This window comes from Mugil cephalus, chromosome 23 (genome assembly GCF_022458985.1).
Source record: "Mugil cephalus isolate CIBA_MC_2020 chromosome 23, CIBA_Mcephalus_1.1, whole genome shotgun sequence".
Classification (NCBI taxonomy): Eukaryota; Metazoa; Chordata; class Actinopteri; order Mugiliformes; family Mugilidae; genus Mugil; species Mugil cephalus.
Genome location: NC_061792.1, coordinates 3,481,769 through 3,507,921, shown reverse-complemented (window position 1 = coordinate 3,507,921; position 26,153 = coordinate 3,481,769). Strand labels below are relative to the sequence as shown.

The 26,153-nt window shown below is 41.4% G+C and overlaps 2 protein-coding genes across 2 annotated transcripts; both read left to right on the top strand.

The window, feature by feature from the left end:
- The first annotated feature begins 358 nt into the window (after nucleotides 1–358).
- Nucleotides 359–9,467, top strand: cnot9 (CCR4-NOT transcription complex subunit 9). The gene is made up of 8 exons (XM_047576166.1): nucleotides 359–501; nucleotides 1,298–1,477; nucleotides 1,595–1,710; nucleotides 2,743–2,852; nucleotides 2,944–3,053; nucleotides 5,194–5,292; nucleotides 5,375–5,466; nucleotides 7,409–9,467. Exons 1-8 carry the CDS (start codon nucleotides 484–486, stop codon nucleotides 7,575–7,577), a joined length of 894 nt encoding a protein of 297 aa, XP_047432122.1. The 5' UTR covers nucleotides 359–483; the 3' UTR covers nucleotides 7,578–9,467.
- Nucleotides 9,468–11,829: 2,362 nt separating this feature from the next.
- Nucleotides 11,830–25,714, top strand: plcd4a (phospholipase C, delta 4a). The gene is made up of 16 exons (XM_047576311.1): nucleotides 11,830–11,957; nucleotides 14,318–14,365; nucleotides 14,851–15,009; nucleotides 15,104–15,332; nucleotides 15,527–15,656; nucleotides 15,783–16,014; nucleotides 16,157–16,358; nucleotides 17,273–17,417; nucleotides 17,889–18,041; nucleotides 18,775–18,942; nucleotides 22,333–22,489; nucleotides 22,606–22,722; nucleotides 23,333–23,511; nucleotides 23,595–23,727; nucleotides 23,812–23,961; nucleotides 24,251–25,714. The coding sequence occupies exons 2-16, from the start codon at nucleotides 14,341–14,343 to the stop codon at nucleotides 24,340–24,342; spliced, it is 2,271 nt and encodes a 756-aa protein (XP_047432267.1). The 5' UTR covers nucleotides 11,830–11,957; nucleotides 14,318–14,340; the 3' UTR covers nucleotides 24,343–25,714.
- Nucleotides 25,715–26,153: the final 439 nt, after the last annotated feature.

Sequence of the window (26,153 nt, the reverse complement as noted above, 5' to 3'; positions counted from 1 at the left end):
ACGAACTGCCACATATCAGACTTCCTTTCAATTGGAGCAATTAAAGACAACCTGTACAAATCAACAACTTAATTGAAAATCTAAACAAATCACATTTAAGGAATAAAATATCTCTCAAACAAAAATGAATAGAAGAGCAGTCGCTCTGATTTCGATATATTTCTTTTGGGACCAGACAGAGCGGTCTTCAGTTTTTTTTCGGTGTCATAAAAGGATTGATATTTCTCGTGAAAGCGGACTTGGTATCGAGATTTTGATGTGAAGATCGAGTCTAAAAAAACACACATTAGATCGGAAGTATCGATATTTCTGGATCGATACGCACATCCTTATGTTGTTCATGTTGTTCCGGGTCACTCATGCTAATGTAGCTTAATTTGTTCAAGCTGAATAACTCCGCTTCAGATCGTCAAAACACTTTAAAAATCTACAATACAGCTTAACAGAAAGCCTTAGCGGATTATAAAAGCACTGCTGCACAAAATGTTGGCAACAGGAGCAGTAAGTAGGCGCGGGTTTTGAAACTTTGTCATGCTAACCATACCAGATATTCATACTGCCACATACTATGAAGGGGGTGGAACTCATTATAACCACCATTAAACTCATTCCTTACGTGGTAATGTGCATATGTGCTGAAAATGCATTGGTGCAGAAGCCCGTTTATTTCAAGCGTCCAGTAGGCTACATACTTATGCACAGTTTATACTACTGCGCCAAGTTGACGCAGAAGCTCCTGCGTTAACGCAGACCCTGCACAGACTTCGCTGCAGAGCCGACGTGCAACTCCCCAGGAATGTAACTACATACATAACTACATGCTGCAGTGAGGCAGTGTGCAAGAGCTGTGATTGGTCCACTTGGTTGTGGCATAGTTCCGATTTAGTATTTCCTGCTGCTTCTCCACATCCGTACTTTTCAGATTGATTGCTTTGGATCAATAAAGAATTGGAAATGATAACTGAGGATGTTTGGAGATACATTTGTCTGAATAGTGTTTGGCAGAATTCGGCCGAAATTTCTGAGAAAGTTTCAGCCTCCATTGTTGAAAGCGAAGCAAGAAACATAAATTAATCCACCAGGCAACAAAAACACAGCGACTTCTAGCGTTTGGGTGGGGATGTTACAGAGCAAGCCGGACTGATGAGCGCACAAGTATAAATGTCACACACTGGCAGAGGATCCATGCGCAAAGTTCTTGCATAGCCCTGCGCAGTAGTACAATTACGGCATAAGACTGATTGCATCACATTTTCATTTACAATGAAAATACACTTATGGGATACCCTGATTTCAGGCTGTCACCACGGCACTGGCACAAGTAGACAGAGAAAAGATCTACCAGTGGATCAATGAGCTGTCCAGCCCTGAGACCAGGGAGAATGCCCTTCTGGAGCTCAGCAAGAAAAGGGAGTCTGTGCCAGACCTGGCACCCATGCTGTGGCACTCCTGCGGCACCATAGCAGCTTTGCTGCAGGTCAGTTGGGCCTTTAAGGGAAGATATACTTAAAATTCATACATTTAAGTGTTCTATTTTTCTATTCTATTTAAGTGTCTCATTCTATGCCTGTACCTGCATCCCTGTCACTGCCAGGAAATCGTCAACATCTACCCATCGATCAATCCTCCCACGCTGACAGCACACCAGTCCAATAGAGTGTGTAATGCACTGGCACTCCTCCAGTGTGTAGCCTCCCATCCAGAGACAAGGTAACAAGGCAATTCCTCTCACTCATTGGTTAGAAATGCCATTTGTTATTGATAGATAGACACCGATCAGCCACAACATTTAACCTGCCGACAGGAGAAGTTAAGGACATTGACCATCTTGTGACAATGCAATGTTCTGGTGGGAAACCTTTGGATTTGCATTCGTGTGCATGTTACTTAGACATGTACCACACACGTAGACCAGACCAGATGCAACCACACCATAGCTATGATTCAGGATGCAGCCTGAAAAAAAAAAAAAAAAAAAAACGGTTTAGGAAAAACTCAAAAAACATGAAGAACAGCACAAGGTGTTGACCTGGCCTCCAAATTCACTAGATCCGAAACTGATTAAGTGTCTGTGGTCCACAGAGGCCCCTCCCCTCCACCCATAGAACCAAAGGCTTCTACTTTCTGTTGCTAGACACTGCAAGAAACTCTTAGAAGGCCCATGTCCATTCTCTGATGAGTCACAACTGTTTTGGAGGCGCAAGAGAGACCTACACAATATTAGGAAAGTGGTAATAATGATGTGTATCATCTGGCTTCTTAAATAAATATAAAGAGTAATCTGCACAGTAAAAGAAATGCATTTAGTTCTTAATAACAACAATAATAATAATAACAATAATAATAAAAGCAAACATGTATAAGGTGAAAAGTATAGACCCTAGCACAAAACCCTGAGGAACTCCACAATTACCTTTTGTCCTTTATGTGGATGAATCATTGTTCAGTTCGGTCCAATCCAATTCAATTTTAGACCTACACAATATTAGGAAGGGGTCATTATGTTATGTCTGATCAGTGTAGCTATAAGTTTTTTTTATTCTGACTGCAATAAGACATCCTGTTTAAATAAATGACGCAAAATGAATATGTGGTGTGTAAATAACACTAAAACCAAGTATTAAAATATTAGGACTCAGATTGGGATCAAACCCTGTAAAATAATGAGGGAGCTCTACTCCCAGTCGAACCTATTACACCTTAAGTAGTGTTGCTCACGCCGGAGCTTTGGTCCTGTCACAGGTCGGCTTTCCTGGCCGCACACATCCCGCTCTTCCTTTATCCGTTTCTACACACCGTGAGCAAAACGCGGCCGTTTGAGTACCTCCGCCTCACCAGCTTAGGAGTCATTGGTAAGAAATCTCAATTTCTGCTTTCCCCTTGTTGAAACTGATGTCTTGAAAGAGCCTAGTCTCATGTGTTCTGTGTGTCAACTCTGCGTAGGTGCTTTGGTGAAAACAGATGAGCAGGAAGTGATTAACTTCCTGTTGACCACAGAGATAATTCCTTTGTGCCTACGCATCATGGAGTCTGGAAGTGAGCTCTCCAAGACGGTACTTTGCCCTCGACTTTTTTTTTTTTATTATTAATTTTCCTATCATTCCTGTATTGTTATCGAGTCTACTCGCAGACTGTCTTTTCCTGTCCAGTCAAGGGCAGTAACTAGAGACGCTTCAAAGAAACCTGCGAAAATGTAGATTGTATATAAATATGGACAATGCATCCCCATTTCCTTACGCTGTTTTCCTTTGTATACTGATATACAGAATCTATGATTCTTTGACCATTTTCCAGAGAATATGAATGATAACACAAAAACATTTTTTCCACTCATGCTTAGCGGTTGGGTGAAATCATTTATTGTCAAACGACTGTGTTTTCTCTTTTCAAATCATAATGACAACAGAAACTACCCAAATGACCCTGATCAAAAGTTCTCATACCCTGGTGACTTTGGCCTGATAACATGCACAGAAGTTGACACAAATGGGTTTGAATGGCTACTAAAGGTAACATTATAACCTGTGATCTGTTTGCTTGCAATCAGTGTGTGTGCATAAAAGCTGAGTGAGTTTCTGGGACCCAGACAGACTGTTGTATCTTTTATCCAGCCACTGACGTTTCTGGATTCTGAGTCATGGGGAAAGCAAAACAATTGTCAACGGATCTACGGGAAAAGGTAGTTGAACTGTATAAAACAGGAAAGGGATACAAAAAGATATCCAATGAATTGATAATGCCAGTCAGCAGTGTTCAAACTGTGATTAACAAATGGAAAATCAGGGGCTCTGTTAAAACCAAACCACTGTGAGGTAGACCAACAAAACTTTTGGCCACAGCTGCCAGGATTGTTCAGGATGCAAAGAAAAACCCACAAATAGCATCAGCTGAAATACAGGACTCTCTGAAAACTAGCGGTGTGGCTGTTTCAAGATGCACAAGGAAGGAAAATGGACTGCATGGTCGAGTTACCAGAAGAAAGCCATTACTGCGCAAATGCCACAAAGTTTCTCACCTACAATACGCCAAACAGCACAGAGACAAGCTTTAAAACCCTGGAACAAGATAATTTGGAGTGATGACCAAAATTGAACTTTTTGGCCACGACCATAAACGTTACATTTGGAGAGGTGTCAACAAGGCCTATGATGAAAGGAACACCATTCCTACTGTAATGCATGGCGGTGGATCGCTGATGTTTTGGGGATGTGTGAGCTACAAAGGCACAGGAAACTTGGTCAAAGTTGAAGGAAAGATGAATGCAGCACGTTATCAGCAAATACTGGAGGCAAGTTTATACTCATCAGCCCGGAAGCTGCACATGGGACGTACTTGGACATTCCAACATGACAATGATCCAAAACACAAGACCAAGTCGATCTGTTATTGCCTACAGCAGAACAAAGCGAAGGTTCTGGAGTGATCATCTCAGTCTCCTGACCTCAATATCATTGAGCCACTCTGGGGAGATCTCAAGCGCACAGTTCATGCAAGACAGCCCAGGAATTTACAGGAGCTGGAGGCTTTTTGCCAAGAAGAATGGACAGCTTTACCATCTGAGAAAATAAAGAGCCTCATCCACAACTACCACAAAAGACTTCAAGCTGTCATTGATGTTAGAGGGGGCAATACACGGTATTAAGAACTGCGGTATGTAAACTTTTGATCGGGGTCATTTGGATGTTTTTTCTTGTCAAAAATTTGTGTTATCATTCATATTCTCTGAAAAAAGGCCAAGAAAGCAAAAATTCTGCAGGGGTATGTAAACTATTGAGCACAACTGTATATTTATGTTAACTACCTAAAATGACAGAAACCATCCTTGAATAAAAAAATTGACATCTATTTTAGCGCAATAGACTGACGACCTGCCCAGGGTGTACCCCGCCTCTCGCCTGATGATAGCTGGGGTAGACTCCAGTGCCCCCCGTGACCCTAGTGACGATAGTTGAAGAAGAGATTAGATCTGTTTAAGTGTTTCAATTTGGCTCAAGTCGCGTCCACTAACATGGAGGAGGCGGAGCTTATGACCTATACTGCAGCCAGCCACCAGGGGGAGGTCCACTTGATTTCCACCATCCATATTCACACAGTCTATGGCAAAAACACATAGCTAGTAACTTAGCCCAAAAAGACTAATCATATTTGATTACAACCACAAAATGACATTTACTGTTTTCGACTGTTTTCTAGGTCGCTACATTTATCCTACAGAAGATCCTCTTGGACGACACGGGCCTGGCGTACATCTGCCAAACCTACGAGCGCTTCTCCCATGTCGCCATGATTCTTGTGAGTCAGTTATATCCTTTGAATAATTGAGCGCACTTGCTTTTTTACTCCCTGGGCCTCACGACCTCCTCTTGTATTTCAGGGTAAAATGGTCCTCCAGCTCTCCAAAGAACCCTCGGCCCGCTTGCTGAAGCATGTGGTGCGGTGTTACTTACGGCTGTCTGACAACTCCAGGTACTTCAATGGGCAAAAACGCAATGGAGCCAAAAGGAAAGGAGTAAACAAACCAGACGTAGGACACTCAGTGTGTTCAATTACTTAAATACTCTCAGACCTGTCACTTCACAGTTTTATAATGCATCAAAAATTTCAAATATTAATCCTGAAGTTCATGAACAGTTAACGCCTCTACTCAAATTTTTCAAAACTGATGTGTTTGAGTAATCCTAATAATGCCCAACTCTTAATGGACTCATTAGCAAACATCTCTAAGTTAACGTTACATGTATGAACTGATTCCAGTCCAATTCACTAGGTCCCGTTTTGACTAATTAGGGGATATTTCAGTTCAAAGCAAAGGGTTTTGGATATTTGTGGTATTTCCCCAATATTTTATTGGCTTGTGTTTCATTAACAATTAGGCGTGACCTAATATTATTTTGAAAGCAGTCTTGCGAGACTGTAGGGAGACTACGGGAGAAAATTGATACTGGAATTGTATGGATCAATAATGGATCTTTAAAATGAAGATTGATTTGAAATAGAAAACCTTTTTTTTTTTTTTAAACTGGCTAAATTATAGAGTACAGCTGGATTATCGAAGCTAGCATAGGTACATAATCAGTAGCTATCTAATTAATTTCTAATTTCTAATTTCTAATATCTAATTCTTTAAATTATCGGAATTATCATCGGATGAACATTGAAAGATATTTTCAAAGACACTTTGGACCAGAGGTATTAACGCACCAGAGTACCAGGAAACTTGAACAGTCTGACAAGTTGTGCTGCTTTGGCAGCCGAACTAGTAAGTAAGGGCTAGCAAGAGATGGACATTTATTCATTCCCTTTAAAGTGACTGATCTCATTCTCCAGAGGTTAACCCGTTGAATTCCACTGGTAATTTTATTTTTAACTTCATACATTTTTTAAAATGCTTTGGCGGCATGCTTGTTTGTGACGCCGACGAAGGCTGCAAGCAGAATTGGTTGGTTGGTCGGTCAAATAAAGTTGCTCCAAATACTACTAAGTGTTGCTGGAGTCTCAGGCATTTCGTTAGTAGTAGATAAAGTTAGACAGTACAATTTCTCATTCAACAGAGGTCCGTTGATCTGAGGGGCAAGGTCTCAGTTAGGCTTGAACATCTGGACATTGCAATTTTACACCATTCTTCCAGGAAAAATGCTCAGACTCAGGTTGCACGGGGATCAGGTGTGCACCTTGTCCATTCACTTTGTTGTCTTTAAACCATGTCTGGGTAGCTTTCACCGTGTGCTTCGGACCATTGCCTTGCTTCCGGTTGTCCTCCAGGACTCCACTGTGTGTTTTGCGGAATTCGTTTCACCCCTCATAAGTGACCCAGGGGCTGCCGCAGAGGATCCTCTCTATGATGCTGCCACCACCATGCTTAACAGTGTGGGTGGTGTGTTTGTAGTGTTGCACAGCATTTGGTGTCTGCCAAACATAGCACTGAGTTTGCTGGCCTTGTTGCCTTGTTCCTTCCACTTCCTAATGATTTTTTTCTTGGACTATCTTTTGTGACTTCATGGTGTAATTGTAGCCAGGTATAGGGATCAACCAATGGCTGGACCTTCCAGACATAGGTGTCTTTATAGTACGGTCACTTGAGACACATCAACTGCCCTCAGGCGATCTCAGTTTCACTGACTGTGAGACTTCTTGCATGAGTTTGCTGGGACTGTTGAATAGGATCAATGAATATTTATACAATCACTTATTTTACATTTTATATATTTTTGTAGAGATCTGTTTTTATTATTGATTATAACAGTAATTTTTATTAGACCGCAATTGCATGCATGCATGCACTGCCGCCCCCACAATGTTTCGTTTCTGTTGTAATGACAGTGACGTAAAATACATATTTCTAGGTGAATGTTGGGTCTGATACTGGCAGTGTGTCCATGAACCTATATGTGTGCTTCCTGTTGATCAGAGCGAGAGAAGCTCTGCGCCAGTGCCTCCCCGACCAGCTCAAAGACACCACCTTCGCCCAGGTCCTGAAGGATGACACCACCACGAAACGCTGGCTGGCCCAGCTGGTGAAGAACCTGCAGGAGGGTCAGGTGACCGACCCCCGCGGGATACCTCTCCCCTCACAGTGAGCGCCCTCACCGATCTCTTTCTGCTCTTGGTGCACCAGCAAGGAACTGCCAAACAGATGACGAGCCTTCATGAATTCAGAGACAGCTAGTGTTGGAAAGGTTTGAGATAACTACCTAATTTATTTTATGACATTTTCGGTTTTAAATTCAGCAACAAAGCTAGAAAGTCTTTAAAAATATGTCTTTAAACCAGGCAGAGTAGGTACTTTAGTTTATAAGACTGATTGTAGTGAAAGTTCTAGTAGATGTTTCCTCAGGTCTGCCATTTTTATGTTGACAGCAGTAATGTGAGAGACCTCTCTCTGATTTCAGAACGGAAGTTCCAACATTGAAAGGCCTTATTTTCCAGAGTCATGGCCACCCACCTTGGACTTGGCTTTGGCACCAATTTGATTGGTAGAATACAGGCAGCACAGATACAATAATTAAAAACTTGAGCGCATAGTGCCAAATGAATGTAGCCTGCCTTGTCTTAGACACAGCTCCTTATAAGCCATCCTTGATGGTGTTCCACTCAAATTTAGCCGACCTACAATGTGTTGTCCAGAAAATGCCAAGAGAAGGCATTCTTGCACAGTGATAAAAGAAAACTCGGCAGAAAGAATAAAAGAAGATTTAGTAACTCACATTTTTGTTTTTTTTTCAGTGTAATGTATTATGTTACCTTTATTTTGTAATCTAATTACAAAATACTAGATGCAGTTAGTTGTCGCCCAACAACTAAAGGAGACCGCACAATTTTTATGAAATACTTGAAAAGAAAAGGCTGTTGCCTGATTGTGTTCTTGTTCACATGTTCTACTTGAAATTTGCAGTTCTGTTCCCATGAATCCTTATATTCAAGTCGCCTCAGTGTGCCGTATATGATATACAGATTCAGTGCATCCTAAAATATTTAATCTGCTAAAAAAAAAAAATAAAAAAAAAAGTTTTATGAAACATAGGTTTTTGTTTAAAAAAAAAAAAAATACAACCAAGAGCAAATGGGTTTTCAGTGTGCATACTTCTAAACTAATACTTAATGGAAGCACCTTTTGATTCTATTACAGGACACTGTCTGTGTAAATAAGAGTCTTTTGCATTTGTATAATTTCCTGTTAATAATTTCCAGCTTAAGAAAAACATGATGCTGCCACCTCCATGCTTCAGTGTTGGAGGGATGGATCTGGTGTTCTTTTGTTGATGTGCCGTGTTGCCAGACATACATTTCAGTCTCAACAGACCACAACACATTTTTCACATAGATATGGCAGGCTCTTTTTGAAAGTTTAGCCTTGCTTGGGTGTGTTTTTTTCTTTTCTTTTTTTTTGCCACCCTGGTTCATAGCCACGTTATATTTTCTCTATTTATTTAAGGCTATCTTTATTGTGTTCTGTCTTTTATTATAGAGAGTATTAGTATTAATACTCCCTTCTGGTGAAGACAAGTGTGTACATTACATGAGCTTGATAAGTGGTTGATTCTGAACGCAAATCAACAAGTTATAAAAAGGATGCACACTCATTTGCACTTCTCATCCTTTTTTGTGTAGGCTGTAATTTTTACCTTAAAACTGCAGAAGTTCTTTTTTAACTTCACATAAGCTTGCTGCTTTAACAGAAACTTTGGCAGATGTGCCTTTATTGTCCAGAGGGGAAATTCAAAGATGACATGGCAATACAGGGAGTTAACAGTGGGAAAGAAACTGTCTATACAGTAGTGTATAATACTGGATGGTGCTTAAATACTGTCCACTAGAAACAGCAAAAAACAGTGTGCGTATATATGTGCCAGAATACTGTTCATATGTGTACATGTGAAATGTCTGTGGTATGTTTATACATATGTCAGAACATGTGCAACACATGTGGCATTTGTATCGAAAATGAATAAAACTCTTTGCAAAATCTGCGGTTAATTTGTTCTTGAGTTAAAGACAGTGGAGTTTGGAAGGTACTGCTTGATGTGGCGTTGTGGAGTCAGATGAGCTTCTTGAACTCTGACATACTCAAACACTCCAGTAAAACAGTATAAAATAATATTATAACAATTACAATTTCAAACAAATAGTAGGGATAGGGCGATAAAGTGGGTTAGGGGTAGGGTTAGGGTTAGGGTTAGATAATGTGGAACTGGCATGATATGCAGTGTGTTCCAGTTGCGCCCCCGTAGGGCGACTCATGTTACAGGCCAACTAGTGGCAAAATGTGGGTCCCAAGAAAAGTTTGGGAATAGTCAAATATCACGTTCAACTTCCCTCTCACCATCTCCTCTGTCGCTACCACGGCTCCATCCCCACCACAGAGCTGACCTTTCTGACCAGTTTACCCAGTACTGCTGCTATGTCAGCTCCCCATCACATCAACGCAAAAAAGAGAATGCTGGCCATAATAGGCTGGTTGAGCATTCTCCCTTGGTCTTCCTGATATCTTGTCATGTAGATCTTTGCCAGAGGACAATCGGTTCCCAATCGACCAATTCCAGACCAAGTTTCCACCACAAAAATATTTCAGGCTTGGAGGTTAGTTTGCCTCCCGGGCTAAGTTGCCGTCACACCATCCTTAAGTACTCCCTACTAGGTCTCCGTATTCCTTCTAATCATTTGTGTTAATGGCCAGTGATGGAGGTGTTATCAAGAAATTTTGGTGTAGATGGCGTACAAAACTGCTCTATGTTTCTGGTCACCATGTCCAACAAGTATTTTGCAGCCCAACGCACAAATTCCTGGTATTGCTTAACCAGGTCCTAGTGAGGAATTTGTGGAACAACCGATTTAAAGTCTCATGATGAACAGTTTAAATGAAAAGTAAAGTATTTTTACATTTTCTGTATAGAGAGGGAAATATGACAAGGGAAGTTCAACTATTTAACAAACTAGTATGTCTGGTATAAATGAGTTCAGCTCACCTATTGTAATTTCTGCTGCTTGGGTACTGTAGTTTTCCTACTCGAGGTCATTGTGGGGGACTCCCTCCATTTTAGCCTTGGCTCCGTCTCTGTGTAATTTGAGTTGGGTCACTGAGCTGAAGTCGTGGATTATTAATGCCTCCGAACCCGAGCGGAGAGAGCACAGCCCAAAACCACAGGGAGAACATTCATATCTAAACTTCCACGTGTGAGCTCTCAGGTGCGTAAGTGATGGCAGTAATGATGCCGTAAGTGAGATGGGAGCAGCATGGTTCATTTGATGAGTAATGCCTCCCTGATGCGCTCTCTTAGCAGGCTTGTCGCTAAACTGACTTGATCAAAGTTTGATGGTTTGGTCCTGGTAACATGAAGCAGGACAGAAAAAACACAGTGTGTCTTTGTGCAGTTGAGCTGTGCTGCTAATCCTCCAGCTGGCACCATGGGATAGACGTAGTCAAATCTAGAGGGCGACGCTCTGGTCATGAGTATCCAGAGTTACAGCAGTCATGCTGCCACACTAACCCCAATTCCCTAAGGCTAGAATGTGTTTTTGAAATAGATGGTCTAAGTCATTCTCCCGAAACATCGCTTCGTACATTGACTCCATATAGTGTGAAATCATAACGTAAATCAATCTGATCCCGTGCAGGGACTTGACACCTCACGTTGCCTGTGGAGATCCCGCAGTAGTGAAAAAGTTTCGCGCCAGTCACTTGAGAGTCAAAATGGTGTTCATTGCAGACGGTTTCAATCACAGAATATTTATAGCCCCATAGACGTACTTTGACGTAAAGGGTTGATCTTATCGTGGGTACGCTGGGACGACCTTTTTCCCATCCAGATATCTCAACACCAGAGATGGTGTCCAAGAGATTTGGTTTCAGAGCAACACGCCCATACATCATCAAAGTTCAATTCAAGAAACCATATACTCTGGGTAACTTTAAATCCATGGGATCATATACTGTATTCTGGAAGTTTCGTAACTCCCAGACGCCACCAATACATAATCACACGCTAATGGCAATAGAGCTGCAAAGTGCTCCGGTAGTCATTGGTTGGTGGCATGGTTGGTCTACCAACGTCTTGCCCAAGGACATCCGGCATGTCAAGGGGCCGGTGGATGCCACCACCGATTCTGCAACCAGCGGACAATCTTTCTCACTTTCCACCAGAGGCGCCCATTCTATAGTGGGCTGAACATTTGCATTCACACACAAAGTGAATATGAGCTTCAAGCATTTTCTTTAGCTCAGAATTAAATGTGATGTAATGAAGACAGAGCAAAAAGCATGTGGAGGGGGGAGGAGGAGGAGGAGGAGGAGGAGGGGTGGGAGGAGGCAACAGGTGAGCATCGCAGTGGGTTGACTCAGGCTTCAGTCGCTGCCGGCTTTTGTCGCTGCAGTGTGGCATGCAGAGGGACAGCAGCAGCAGCTCCCGGGACATATGATCTCTTCCAGCTCTGCAGCAGCGACGAGGATGATCCAGCAACAGGTAGGATACACCTCAACGGTTCCCATTCATCTTTAGCTTTTCCCCGTTTTTGGCTTCTTGTATAATCTTTAAATACACTTTATATTTTGCAAAAACACAATGTGTCACTTCCATGTACTTCCACACTTGAATAGTTGAATATCTGAGGGAAGAAAGCAAGAATTTATGTGATTATTTGCCGCATTTTTTTCTTTCTAAGTGAAATGCTGCTTGATTTTATTTGGTTAGGTTCATCCAAATGGTTTTTCTTAAAGCACATAGAAGGATTAGAGTTTATCTATCGGGTTTAACATTTCCCTAATAGAGTGGATATACTGTATAGACTTTGTTTAGTTAACACGCATGACAGAGGAGCACAGCTGCTATAGTTTTGTATTATAACTGAGTGAATATATTCATTCAACTTCATTCGACTTTTTCTGTTTTGTGCTACCGCTTTGGATGCAATATCTGCCTTCCACTCAGTTTAAAATGACTTGTCTGTTTTACTATAGTCAGAGCTAAGCGTTACAGCTACAGTGAAGGCAAAGGCGAGCTGGTTCTATTTGTTGGTGTTAAGAAGTGCGGGTTCTTTGTCAGCAGAACAAAATGATGGGGATTTTCATTCAGGTCACAAATGAAAGGCAGCAGGGATTTGGGAAGATTAGTTGGCTCGCACAGCTCGACCCGGAGATGGAACAAAAAGTGCAGTACGGGACAAAACGCAAAGCACACAACGGGGGCTGCAAAACAGATCAGCTTAATGAGCAGCCTGATGACGCCCTAGACAGTGTGGGACGGAAGGCTGAGAAATGGGGTGGCAATTGCCATGCCTCTGCACTACTGATATTTGATTGGAGAACAATTAATTCTTTATTCCATGAATCCATTTATGAGTTCATTAAATACCTGTCTGAAAGAGGTACCAGCACGGAAAGTTTACACATTTTTCATGCTGTTGACATGACAGAGCACCACTACAAAGTGTCCATGCGGGCACGAAAATATGCAAAACCACCAGAGAAACGCAACACAGCCCCAAGGAAACACAAAACTGAGACATATAATGACCACAAATGGCTTAAAATATAAGGTCAAAGCAACCAAACACTGACCGCAAGGAGAGCAAAATGACCACAAAAGAGAATTAAGAACAAAATGAACAAAAATAGAAGCATTACAACAAGAAAAAAAAAAAAAAAAGCAAACACCCACAGGGATAAGCAAAACAACCAGAAAATTACCACAAAAGGTAAGCAAAACAACCAAGAGAAGCCAAACTACCGAAAGGGTTCACATAGAGGGACGAATCAACTACAAAATGACCACAAAGAGAAGCAAAACAATTAAAAAGAACCACAAAGACTAGCGAAACAACCACAAAATGACCATAAAGACAAGGAAAACAGCCACACAATGACCACAAACTGAAGCAAACTGAAGCAAAACAAACAAAAAGAAACACAAAGTGGAGCAAAACAATGACAAATGATCATAAAAGAGGAGCAAACCAACCAAAAAATGTCCACAAGGTGGACCACAAAGACTCACAGGCGGAGGATGCACAAATTGCCACCTATGCTTCTGCACCACAATGAAGTGGTAATAAAATGCAGTTGTAGTGTTACAGATGGTCTATTAGAGAACCAGAGGACTTCATTATTCCTTGATCTCATAAATCAATTGAAATCTCTTATCTTTACAAAGACCCTAATTAGAAGAAGATGTTCATTTAGTGATACCAATACACAAACTTCAACGCATGGAGTAGGGAGTTAATATTACAGAGCAGAATGAAATAAATATGACAGAATTACAGAAATGTATGTAAATGTGTGAAACAATAAGGAATAGAAATATTGTATACACAATACATATGCTAGAATAGAGTTCACACGGAGTGTGACGACTGTTATATATTTAGAAATACATTTCACATATGTGCATGTGTGATGAATGTACAAATTCAGATACGTGAAATAAATGTGATAAATATCTCAAAGGGGATTTCCCTGGTGACTTTCAGCTTCCCCTTCATCCCCTTCTCTATCTCTGCCTCCACTGTGACCAGTTCCACTGCATAGCTGACCTTCCTGACCAGCAGTGTGTTGGCACCACGAGTCTTCATGCCGGCACATCGCAGCAAAGAAGATGACACTATGCACAGAAAGAACATCCGGCTCTATCCCTGTCTTTCTGTAGAGGGCCTCAGTGTTGTCTTACCTTTGTTGAGCCTAGCGACTTGTAGGGTTCCACAGGTTCATTTGGCTTAGCTTTTTTTCCCCCCAGAAAACTATATTATTTAATGCAGCCTTTTTACCTACCCCTTAAGTTTTATTTTATAAAAAGTGCTTTTCTGATATCTGTCTTGTTGTCTTTAGATGGCAGTCTGAGAAGATAACAAATGGCTTCCACGGGGAGTGACCTCCGTGAGTCAAGTCACCTTTTTATCTACTGCGGTTGGGGTTAGCTTTGTCTAAATATGAAACTGAGAGCAATATGTATATGTATATGTATATGTATATGTATATGTATATGTATATATATGAATTTAATGTGTTAACTTTTGTCACAGGTAGATAAAGGATACAAATATTCTTGGTGGGTTTATATAAAGCTTTTCTACCTATTTGTACTCAAAGGGCCTACCTATTCTATGCAGACATTCATAAATCAGTGCCAGGCACTGGGAGCAACTCAACGCTCAGTGCATTGTTAATTGACTCTTTGGCATGTGGTCTATATACGAGGGATGGAACCTCTAAGCCTCTGGTTTGTTGACAACCCAACAAAACTGCTGTATCTGACAAGCCACAGTAGGTATAGCAGGCTACCTCATCACTCACTAGTATAAGGGTATGGAAGTTTAAGTGTGTCAAATGGACCTCAACATGCTGGTCTCTTTTCTTTTCAGGCATTCAGGGGGATGATAACCTCCAGTCCATGCTGGTGGGGACGGTGATGAGGAAAATCAAGTCTCGTACCTGGAAGAAGCAGCGATACTTCAAGCTGCAGGATGACTGCATGACCATCTGGTACAAATCCAAGAAGGCTGGGAACACTCACTCGACATGTAAGAACACAACTTTTTGTACTTTGCTGCCATACCAACTCAAGAGAAAGAGATGTAAGTAATTCTAAATTGTGCTTCATTTCGTTTTCTTTAGTTTCTGTGAGTGATGTTGAGGCGATAAGAGAAGGCCACCAGAGTGAGATACTGCTCAGCATTGCAGATGAATTCCCGGCTGACCGATGCTTTACGCTGGTCTTCCGAGGCCGCAGGGGCAACCTGGACCTGGTGGCCGAATCAGCTGAGGAGGCACAATCCTGGATCAAGGGCATAAGGAAGCTAATTGAGAACCTTGAAAACATGGGAGAAAGGGAGAAACTTGACCAGTATCCTTTACTCAGAGTATAATATATGTATGCCAACAGTGGTATGAAAGAGTTTTCCAGTTGGCAGTCCAACCTAACACTAGTCGCCATACTCATTGTGACTGAGCCATGCTGAGCGCCTCGGCTCGTCAGACTTCATCAAGTGTACGTTGAAGCCATTGAATGGGACACTTTCCTTAAAGGTTTGTACCCAGATGGATTGGTGACTGGTTCAAGAAAGCAGACAAAGACAATGATGGCAGGATGAACTTCAAAGAAGTGCGAGACCTGCTGAAGATGATGAACGTAGACATGAATGAGCACCATGCTCATCGTCTTTTCACAGTGAGAGCCTTTGACACAGACACATATACTACAGACATGTCCGTGATTTACAGATTCACGATAGAGTTTGGTTTCTGTTACCATTCTCTTGACAACCCCCGTAAGAGTTCTTGCATTTTGATGCAGATGGCTGATAAGTCCCAGTCGGGTACCCTGGAGGATGAAGAGTTTGTGCTGTTCTACAAAATGTTGACCCAGCGAGAGGATGTACTGAGGATTTTTCAGGAGTACTCAGCTGATGGCCAAAAGCTATCCCAGAGGGACCTGGAGGACTTCCTGAGAGAGGAGCAGCTGGAGGTGGATGATACCCAAGAGCATGCCAAGCAGCTCATTGAGCGCTATGAGCCCTCGGACACAGGTACACCAAGGAATGCACTGTATCTTGGTGTTAGTGGGATCCTAATGCTGTAGGAAAATTATGATTAAGTCATTTCTATTGTCTTTTAGCAATGGTTGAGACTGTTTGAGAAGGCTCTGACCCAGTCTTTCTGAATTTGCAGCCAAACTGCTGAATGCTATGACATTTGATGGCTTCTTGATATACCTGGGCTCAGCTGAGGGCTCCATCTTCAACCCACAGCGGAAGGGTGTCTTTCAGGACATGCGCCAACCGCTGTGCCATTACTTCATTTCCTCCTCCCACAACACCTACCTGATGGAGGACCAGCTCCGTGGGCACAGTAGTGTGGAGGGATACATCAGGTAAGGCTCCTTTGCATACTCAGATAACAATTAGTCACACATCCATGTGAAATAAGCAGTGCTGGAAGACTACTTGTGGAGTAATAACCGTTCTGTAACATGCTCTCTACTGTGACTCGGTTCCCATCGTTTATTTTAAAGAGCCGGTCAATAGATTTTGCTAGTTTACGAACGTCAAACTGCAGTCACTGGTAACATGCCCATGTTGAAGGGCAGTTTATACAATGGCAGACTAGGGTTATCTGCAATCACATGGTCAAACACGACTTTTTACCTTTTTCACTCGTGGCTCTCTCTCCTTTCGACAGTTATTGCTCAGAATAATTGGAAATCATCAAGGACTCCAATTTTTGGGTCAAAGTTCTCCAAACTTTTCACAAAACCACAAAGGAAAATGCTCAAAGCTTTCTCTAGTCAAATCTGAACACGTGGACCGGAACACTAACTTACCTTTTAAAATGGCTCTGTTATCTCCGAAGATTGCTGAACACTAAATCACTCTTACATCTGGCCAGTGCTTGACTTACAGCATGCCAACACATCCAAGAAATACCAGTTAACAATAGATTATTCAGAAGATGGTTCTCTTCAAATCCACTTCCGAACCTTTTAATAGATTTCAGGGTCTGTCTCTGAGGAAAATGAGTTCTGTAACATGTTCCACTGTGCCTAATGAGTTTTAGCATTAATTTCCCCCCATTCACTGCTTTTCCAATCCTCACTAATAAAATGAAGTGTGAGTACTGACATAATATTCTTTCTAAGGGATTAATTCCGTTTCATCAGATTGATCAATGCAAACATCTGTCTAATGACGGCATCAACAAAGAAGATTTACTCAGGCTCAGTGTATGTTCTACACTCATAGAACCCCTAAGTGACAAAGTAATAAATTAATTATCCTTTCTACTCAGGGCTCTGAGTCGTGGTTGCCGGTGTGTAGAAATAGACTGCTGGGATGGTGCAAATGGAGAGCCCATCGTCTATCACGGACACACCTTCACCTCCAAGATACTCTTCAAGGATGTTGTCAATGCGATTGGCAACTACGCCTTCAAGGTACCTGTGCCCATTCAGTCCTAACATGTTGGAAAAGACTAGTAAAATGGTCTTGCTTTTCAAGACAGCAAAGCACTCTTTGTAATCCTGATGCGAAAACATTACCTTTGTTCCTGCTGTCCTTGTTCTGTAAAGCTGTACCAACCAATCATTTGGCATCATATTGTCTATTAATAAGTGGAAGTACAACTGGGCAAGGTTTTGTATTAGAATTCTAGCCCCACGCCAAAGTAAACAGCTGCCAGTTCACAAGTATGTCAGCTGTGTATGATGTCTGTCTGCAACTGAATATTGTGGCCTCTTGATCCCATGTCCATCCATCCACTGGTCTTTCAGCCAGTCAGGCGTGACTCGCAGGTGTATGGCAGCACGCGTATTAGTTTTCCCTTTATGATAATGCTCTTCAGTGTTGAATTACAAACTCCCTCACTAACTCACTCCTACCCTCTACCTCCTCCTCTCCCCGTCCAGGTATCGGAATATCCAGTCATCATGTCCATCGAGAACCACTGCAGCATTGAGCAGCAGAGAGTCATGGCCCAACACCTCAATCTCATTCTCGGTGACAAGCTACTGAAAACCACACTGGACGGCAAGGCCCCCATCAGGCTGCCATCTCCTGAGGTTAGCAGTGCAGTCACTGATCTTATCCTTACTTCACTGTGCTTGGTACTAGGTGGTTATAGCCTATAGCTGAACCCCAAATTACTCCCAATGTACTATTGTATGAATTTCAAAAGGGACATTCAAGCTTCTCACCACAACATACCGTCTCAATTTGCTTGAGATATATATCTTCATCTCCTTGTTCACTTGATTCTTTGTACCGCATCCTTGTCAATGTGCTACACAAATTACTTTCAAGTTATCAAATGTCTATGCAAAGGACTCTGTGGCAAATTGGTGCAGTGTCAAACTACTTTATGTTCATTGTTTCTGATCATTGCCTGTGAGCTAAAACAGGTAAACTCTATACATTCTGTCTCCTTATCAACAAGCTGACATTCAAAGGCAAAATGGCAGAGCAAGTTTGCCTGTGAAGTTCCCAGTAATTCCAGTCATGGTATATCCTACAGACAGGCTGACACAAGCGCAACTCAACAGTTTCTTGAAGATATTTCACCCTTCGTCCATTCTGTGGCTGTGAGTTTTTGATGTTCAGATGTTCCATTTGATCTTCAATTCCCCACCAGTCTTGTAAAACTGTGGAGTGGCAAAACATCTTCAAGAAACCCTACAAGTCCTGTTGCCCTAGTGTCTGCCCCTAGCATCTAGGCATCATTTCATATATATGATTTATTTGGAAATTAAACTGTACATCGTGGGTGACTGGAATTTCATTGGGCCTCTCTGTCAGGATCTTAAGGGGAAGATTCTTCTGAAGGCAAAGAAAATTGGCGGCCTAGAGGAGAGTGTGAACGGAATTGCAGAGGAGTCTCTAACGGGGGAAGTCAGTGATGAAGACGAAGCGGCTGAAATAGACGAAGACAACCTACACCGCGAGAGTGTCCGTCACAGGGTTAAGGTGGGTCCAATTGCTTTTAATGCGCGGCTTTGTAACTTTCTTGCTTCAGCCCCATTATGCACGGCATCATGATCCAGCCTGATATAGACCATGGAACGTCCATTTCAGGGATTTTTTAGGCTGATGATTCAAGACAATCAGGAAGTGGATTTCATTGTACGAATTAAACACTTAATAGATTAAGGTAACCCAAAATAAAGGCTCTCCTTTTGATTAAACATGTCATGTTAATAATTGAACATATTGAACAGTTGTTGCATGCACCGGCATACTGTTTACATCCCAATAACCCTATATGGTTTTATTTGGCACTTAATGCCAAATAATGAGCTACACATATTTATTAAAAAAAAATAATACATCTCAACTCAGTGCTCAGGATACCGTCTGCTTTGAACCCTAGGTTTCCAGTGATTACAGAGAACACAAATGTTTGTTGTGTAAGCAAACCCATGTTCCGTGAGCAAAGACATAACCCTCTAGTAGCTGTTTGTATTGAGTTAAACCTTCACAAGTGTGCCGTCCTGAAGATTCCCACCCTGGGGGAATCAAGCGAGTCCTTAGGTCCTGATCTTTAGCTGATGTTGGTGGAGCCAGTTTTTCTAGACAACCAATCCTCTATTAGGACCTGAAAGGACTCATGCAAGTCACAGGGCAGCACATTTTTCAAAACCAAAGGTGCTACAGATTTCTTTGAAGAATGTTCAGTAGACCACTGCAATGACTGTCTGTGCCCTACTTACCGAGTCTGGCTATGTTTAATGCTTATAGCTATACAGTAGCAGATTTTAAGTGCATATTGGTCCTAAGTTTTGAAGAAAACAGCTGTGAACCATTGGTACTGTCTTAAAACTACAAATTCTGTGTTTTTGTCTTGGGTGAGAGTTTTTTTTTTTTTTTCTTTTGGTGAGCCAACCAAAGACGCCCAGACACCTCATTCGCCTTTTCTTCCAGTAGAGAAGGATTGCATAAACTGCTCTCATCCCTCATGAAAAATAGAGAGGATTGAAAGGCAGGGAGCAGACAGACAAGGTGATCTGTTTACACAAATGATAGCACAGTGAGAGATAGTGGTAGGCAGGGAAGACAGAGAGAGAAAGAGAGAATGGAACTTCAACCTTGGGCAACCACTCACGACACCAACGTCCTCTGCCCTAGCTATCAAGATGTAGAGTTAACTCAAACAAATCCTTGTGCACAGTATTTGTTTTTATGATCTGAATAGATATTATGCATTGTGGTTACGCAGTTACTTTTTTAGCTAGATAATCTTTAAATTTTATATTTTATACTTACTTTATGATCCCAGACATTGGAAAAATGGAAGATAGCATGTTCATTTGATATGAACAGTAGGAAGTTTCTCATACAGATTTATTTTACACCATAATAAAGATTTTTTTTCAAAAAGCAATAAAAAGTGTAAATTTGAAATACTTGTTGAACCTAATACTCATTATGTTTTATTACAAGCCTGCTTATGAAGATGATTAGCAGGCATTACCTGGCCCGTTATGTAGACCATGTGGCGGTCATATCCAGTGTTGCAAATCAAGAAAGTGCTGAGGTTTTTTATTGTTGAACTGAAATGCACAGTGGGAGTAGTAGTTGACATATCCTGTAAAATTGCAAGTTAAATGTCAACTCAACAACTCACATTGGGACTGGGAATGGTTTATACCTCGGTGAGAAATGTACCAATAGGTAGAACTTATTATTATGTTTTATGTGGCTGACTTAGAAGTATTGTACATATACTTTGTATTGGGTTTACAAACCCTTTGAGTTTGTAACAGCGTGTTGAATGTACTTCTGGGCCTAGTACAGCAAACTAAGTGTCTAAAGGAAACAGTTGGCACTTTGAGACATGTTTATTGATGAGGGGCATGAAATGCTACCCTGGGAATCCTGTCAACAGAGCCATAAGAGGTGAGCCCAGTGTCTGGTTTGGCAGCGATACGAGGTCTGAGGTGCCCCTGCTGATGGTTTAAATGTCGGGGGAGATGTCTGGTAGATGGGTGCTGGGGAGGTGAGGGCGGACCGGCCTGATCAGCTTTCATGTGGAAGCTGGCAGGCGTGCACGTTGAGGTACGCTGGATGTTTCCCTATGCCTTTGATCTGTGCAGCAGTGGCAGCGCACCTGCTTTCGCTTGGCATTGTGGTTGTGTATCGCTTACACAATTCAAAAGGGGGTTATCTCAAGGTTTCAATGTGCTTGGCGCTTCCACCCATGACAGGACTCCTTTTCACCCCAAGGGGTTTACCTCATCACATGATAGTGACTGGAGCACCAGTCAACTGATGCTAATGCTCGGTTTGGACATGTGTTGAAGTCAATGGGCCTCATGTGACTTAATGAACCTGTAAGGTTTCAATGCCTAATCGTCCTGCCAGTCAACAGAACCTATGAAGCCTCTTAGATGACTGACTTCCCTGAAAAACTTCTTTATTAACAGTGATCTGCGCAATTAAGTGTAGTTGTCATCCTTTAGGTATACAGAAATCTTGAAAAAAGTAAGTATTTTGTCAAAAATTATGAGAGTTTTCATCTCACATTAATTGCTCAAATGTTTATATACTTCTCGAACCACTCGTCGACTAGCTTACAAGTGTTACTAGGTAAAATGAAAGTTTGGATTTGCTGTTTAACAAGATTTCAGAATGCATTGTAATATTATAGTCTCTGGTGGGAAACCCAAGTTCCCAAAATGGCTTCAACCTATAGATTTCTATAGTCAAGACTGGACCACCAAAACAACATAACAACAAAATATGCTATGGTCCATGTGGCTGATACTGATAGCTCTTCTTAGCTAGGTGATATCATTTTCAGTGTTGGGCTTAGCCACAAAAACCTCCTAGCTGTGGACAGGACACAGTTTGCCTAGCTTATTAAAATTAGGAAAGATTTATGTTCATGGTTACAACATGCATCTTCACTGTATACAACACTGCATCTTCCAGTGTAAAGGTCCAGTGTTTTGTTGGCTCATCCATGTGTCCCGCCCTCCTCCTTGTACTGAATTTGGCGCTCTTTCATGTTACCTAATACTCACTAAAAATACAGATTTTTCTTTGGAGTGTCGTATCACTTTTGCCTCTAATGTTAACTGCTATGTACAGCAACAGTAATTTGGTTAGATTATAATATTTAGTCATTATAAAATGCCCTACAGAGCTTATGTGACATGCCTATATGTGAAAGCGAATGGTCTGAAGAGTGTACCGGATCTCGAACTGCTAACCCTTCCGGTTCGTGGACATTCCGCCCTACACACTGATCCCTAGTTCCTTGCCTTGTCACAGCAAAAGGTGTTTATTACCAAACCCAAGCATCGATCAGTGTCATCCCTCTTTCATCCCTTGTCTTCATTTCATTTATTTTCACAGAGGTCAAGGCAGCGTCTGTCCAAGGAGCTATCGGACTGCGTTGTCTACTGCAAGAGTGTGCACTTTATCAGCTTCAAGCACTCCCGCATGCATTCCAAGTTCTATGAGGTGACGTCTTTTACTGAGTCTAAGGCCCGCAAACACCTGAGAGAGGCTGGTGAGTCCTGTTATACCATTACGCATCACTAATAAGCACAACATTCTGTATTAATTTTTTGGCTCCAGTTACACCTCAACATTAACTATCCTTCTGATGTATTATTTCCATTCCAGGGGCCGAGTTTGTGCACCACAACTCGCGACAGCTGACCAGGGTTTATCCCACCGGCTTCCGAACTGACTCCTCCAATTTTAATCCTCAGGAAATGTGGAACACTGGGTGCCAAATCGGTGACTGCAACTGAACAATAGATTTGACTTGTTTCAGTCTTAGATAACTCTCAGATTTTCACCATTACCAGTGTCTTTCTTTCACTATTAAGGCTGTACTGGGCTTAATTTTGCGTGATGAAATCTTTTGCGGAACGGACGCCATTGAGACTTCAGACGCTGTAAATGAATGAATGAGAGTTCTGACTCTGTGTCAGTCTGGCTGTAGTGCTGGGGTTGTTGATATATTTCCCCTATAATGATGAATAACATGTGGTTTTAGCATTGTGAAGTAGAGACGGTATTTAAGACTCTTTGAAGGGCGCTGGATCTTGCGGATCTGTTGCTTTCAAACAGCTGTTCCAAAGACTGGTTCATTGGGATATAAAACTCTATTATGAACAAATTATATTAGACCAGATTTGATTGATGGGAAATACGCAAGTCTATTTCACCAAATTGTTTTGTCTATTATCTATAAAAGATTTCCACATAAGTTTCCCAGTGCAGCTTTAATAATAATTCCATTCTTACAAAGTGCCTCAGTACACTCCGTTTTTTTTTTTGTTTGTTTTTTTTTACCAAAACATTGTCAAATTATCATAAAGTAAAACATTTCTCTTTCCCTCAGTCGCACTGAACTTCCAGACAGCGGGAGAGGGCATGGACTTGAACGACGGACTTTTCAATCAGAACGGATGCTGCGGCTACGTCCTGAAGCCCAGCTTCATGAGAGAGGGAGAGAAAAGGTTTGACCCCGAGACGCCTCAAAAACTGGATGACTACCAACCTGTTGTCCTCACCATACAGGTACAGAGCCCAGAGAGCCTTAAAAAGACTTTATACGGTCGTCACATGCAACATGGAATAAATTTGTGTGTTATGCGATAAAGGTCATCAGTGGTCAGCAGCTGCCCAAAGTCAACATCAAAGAGGATTCTATTGTGGATCCTATGGTCAGAGTGGAGATTCATGGGGTTCCTATGGACCAAGCCAAGCAGGAGACCAGATACATTGAGAATAACGGTACAGAACCATTTTTCTTGGCTTATACACCACAGAAATACTTTTGTCTGAGTGCTAGCAGTGAAGATTTTGGCCTTTTCACAGGGTTCAACCCCATATGGTATGACACTCTGCGCTTCACCATCCACACTCCTGAGCTGGCCTTGGTGCGCTTTGTGGTGGAAGACTATGACAAGACGTCTAAGAACGACTTTGTGGGGCAGTACACGCTCCCTCTTAGCTGCATGCAGCAAGGTAGGGTAGATAAAGTTCAATGCATTTATACGGCTGCCCCTACGTAACATTTTGTGGAATTCAAACCAATTAAACCCAGTAGTTGTCCATCATCGTTCAAATTGTTCCAGCAGATCTTTGCCAGAAGCGTAAGCAGTTCCCAACCAAGTGCTTCTTGACCAATTTTCCGAGGGAGTGCCCTTGTGACCGTGTGCACTACCTCCACGAGTGTCTTGATTCCAGTTCTCTTACGTACAAGTAACTGAAGATGTCCTGCTGCCTCCTAATCCCTTTTGTTTTCTGTTCTCAGGTTATCGTCACATTCACCTTTTGTCCAAAGACGGAACCAGCATTCCTCCTTCCTCGTTATTCGTTCACATCCGGATCACAAATGTAGAATAAACGTTCTAATCCTAAGAGACAAAGGTACCGGTTAAAGCATCTTCTTATTATCTCATTTAGTGACAAGAGTAGAGTTTTTCCTCACTCTAGAAAATATACTTCCAAATAATGCTTGATATTAGTATTTGATGTAAATGAATACAATGCCAAATCATTAGTGGTATTAGTTCGAACGAATATATTAAATCTGCTTGTTATTGTCTGTTTTGTTTAGTTTACTGTACTGTATGTAACTTGTTCCTGTGAATGACTTGAACTTTGCTGCTCATGTTTGTTGTAGGATGCGTTTCTTCTGGAATGTTTCGCTGTACAGGAGAATGTGCCACCATATGTTTTAATTGGGATGCGCAGTCAACTTTTACTTTAGGAGCACTTTATTAGGAAGGCGTAATCTTATGCAGTTTAGTCCTAGCTTAGCCTAGCCTAGCCTAGCCATACTCAATTCTCATCCAAAAAAGGAACTGGTTGGTAACACTCTTTTGGATGTCATTTGGATTTCACTATGGGGTGTGTTTTAAAGCCTAGCATAGCATAGCCAGACTCAGTTCTTATAAAAAAAAAAGTGTCTGGTCTGAGTCTTTTGAATTTCATTTGGGGTGTTTTAAATAAGCCTAGCCTAGCCTAACCTAGCCTAGCCCACCCAGACTCAATTCTTATCAAAAAAGAAAAAGGGTTTGGTAACATGGCATTTGGATTTGGTTGTAGTTGTTCTGGCTTTCAGGGTATTGGGTTTTTCTGTCAATATACAAATTTAATTGTACCTAATGCAAATCCGATACATTCTGAAAATCGACTTGTTTCTAAAACAAAAATCCTACAATTTAATGATTGATTCTTTTATCGACCATACAAATTCAGGGATGAGTGCTTCGTTTCTTTGACGGTTTGGTTTTTATCTTCTTGGAGATTCTCATTCCCTTCTTGTAGTTTTTATGCATTGCAACTCTGAAACAGCTGGAGGTTGAGCGTCAAGGGGCATTATGACACCTCCCAGTGTCAGTTTTCCGGGATTATGGTTGTCTTTCTGCGTTTTGTATTGAAGCCTCAGGCTGAACAGGAAATATGTGATTGTGGCCGATTTGCTTGAATTCCCATCCAAATTTCAATTAACAGAGACAGGCTAAAAATCCATATAGTTGTTTTCGTGTATTTTGTGGTATGTACATATTACCCATTTGTGTAAAATCGTTTTGATATGCCTTTTTTTGTATACACAGATGCGTTCATATGTACTGTACAGCATAGCACGTTGTAGTGTTTAAATCATAATTTGCTTGTTTGTTGCTGTTGTTTTTTTTTTTTATTACCGTAGCTAAATCGCATATTCACTTGCCACATCCTGCTGCAAATAAATATTATTTTCACTTACAAACAAATGTGTCATCCTTCATTTTTCCTTGAGGCCTGCTACGAGTCATGTGCTAATCGATACTGAAATATGGATAGTTCCGATCCCAGATCTTTATGCTCTAAAATTGATTCTCAAATCAAAATATTGATACTTTCAATACTTCAGTCACTAGTCGCTCCTCACCAACTAGTTGTGGACTAGTTGTTAACAATTAAAGATTTTAATTTATTTTAATGGTGTTATTATTTTACTTATTCCACCATTTTAACATATTTTGTATGACTGTGTAATCTGTTTGGTTTTACTGTTGTTGCATTAGCTCAGCTATATAGTAAATAAGGCCACTGCCTCAGTTTACTTCAGAGTTTAAAATAAATAAATAAATTACTCTTACCCTAACCCTAACCCTATTCTTAATGCACTAATCCAGCGCAGTATTTATCATAAATAACTATGTTCC

Excerpts from the sequence above, each read along its gene's own strand:
- cnot9 (XM_047576166.1), top strand. Across the intron at positions 1,478-1,594 it reads CCATAGCAGCTTTGCTGCAG|GAAATCGTCAACATCTACCC; the intron begins GTCAGTTGGGCC and ends TGTCACTGCCAG. Across the intron at positions 3,054-5,193 it reads GAAGTGAGCTCTCCAAGACG|GTCGCTACATTTATCCTACA; the intron begins GTACTTTGCCCT and ends ACTGTTTTCTAG.
- plcd4a (XM_047576311.1), top strand. The coding sequence starts at position 14,341 with ATGGCTTCCACGGGGAGTGACCTCC. Across the intron at positions 15,657-15,782 it reads ATGCTCATCGTCTTTTCACA|ATGGCTGATAAGTCCCAGTC; the intron begins GTGAGAGCCTTT and ends ATTTTGATGCAG. Across the intron at positions 16,015-16,156 it reads CTATGAGCCCTCGGACACAG|CCAAACTGCTGAATGCTATG; the intron begins GTACACCAAGGA and ends CTGAATTTGCAG.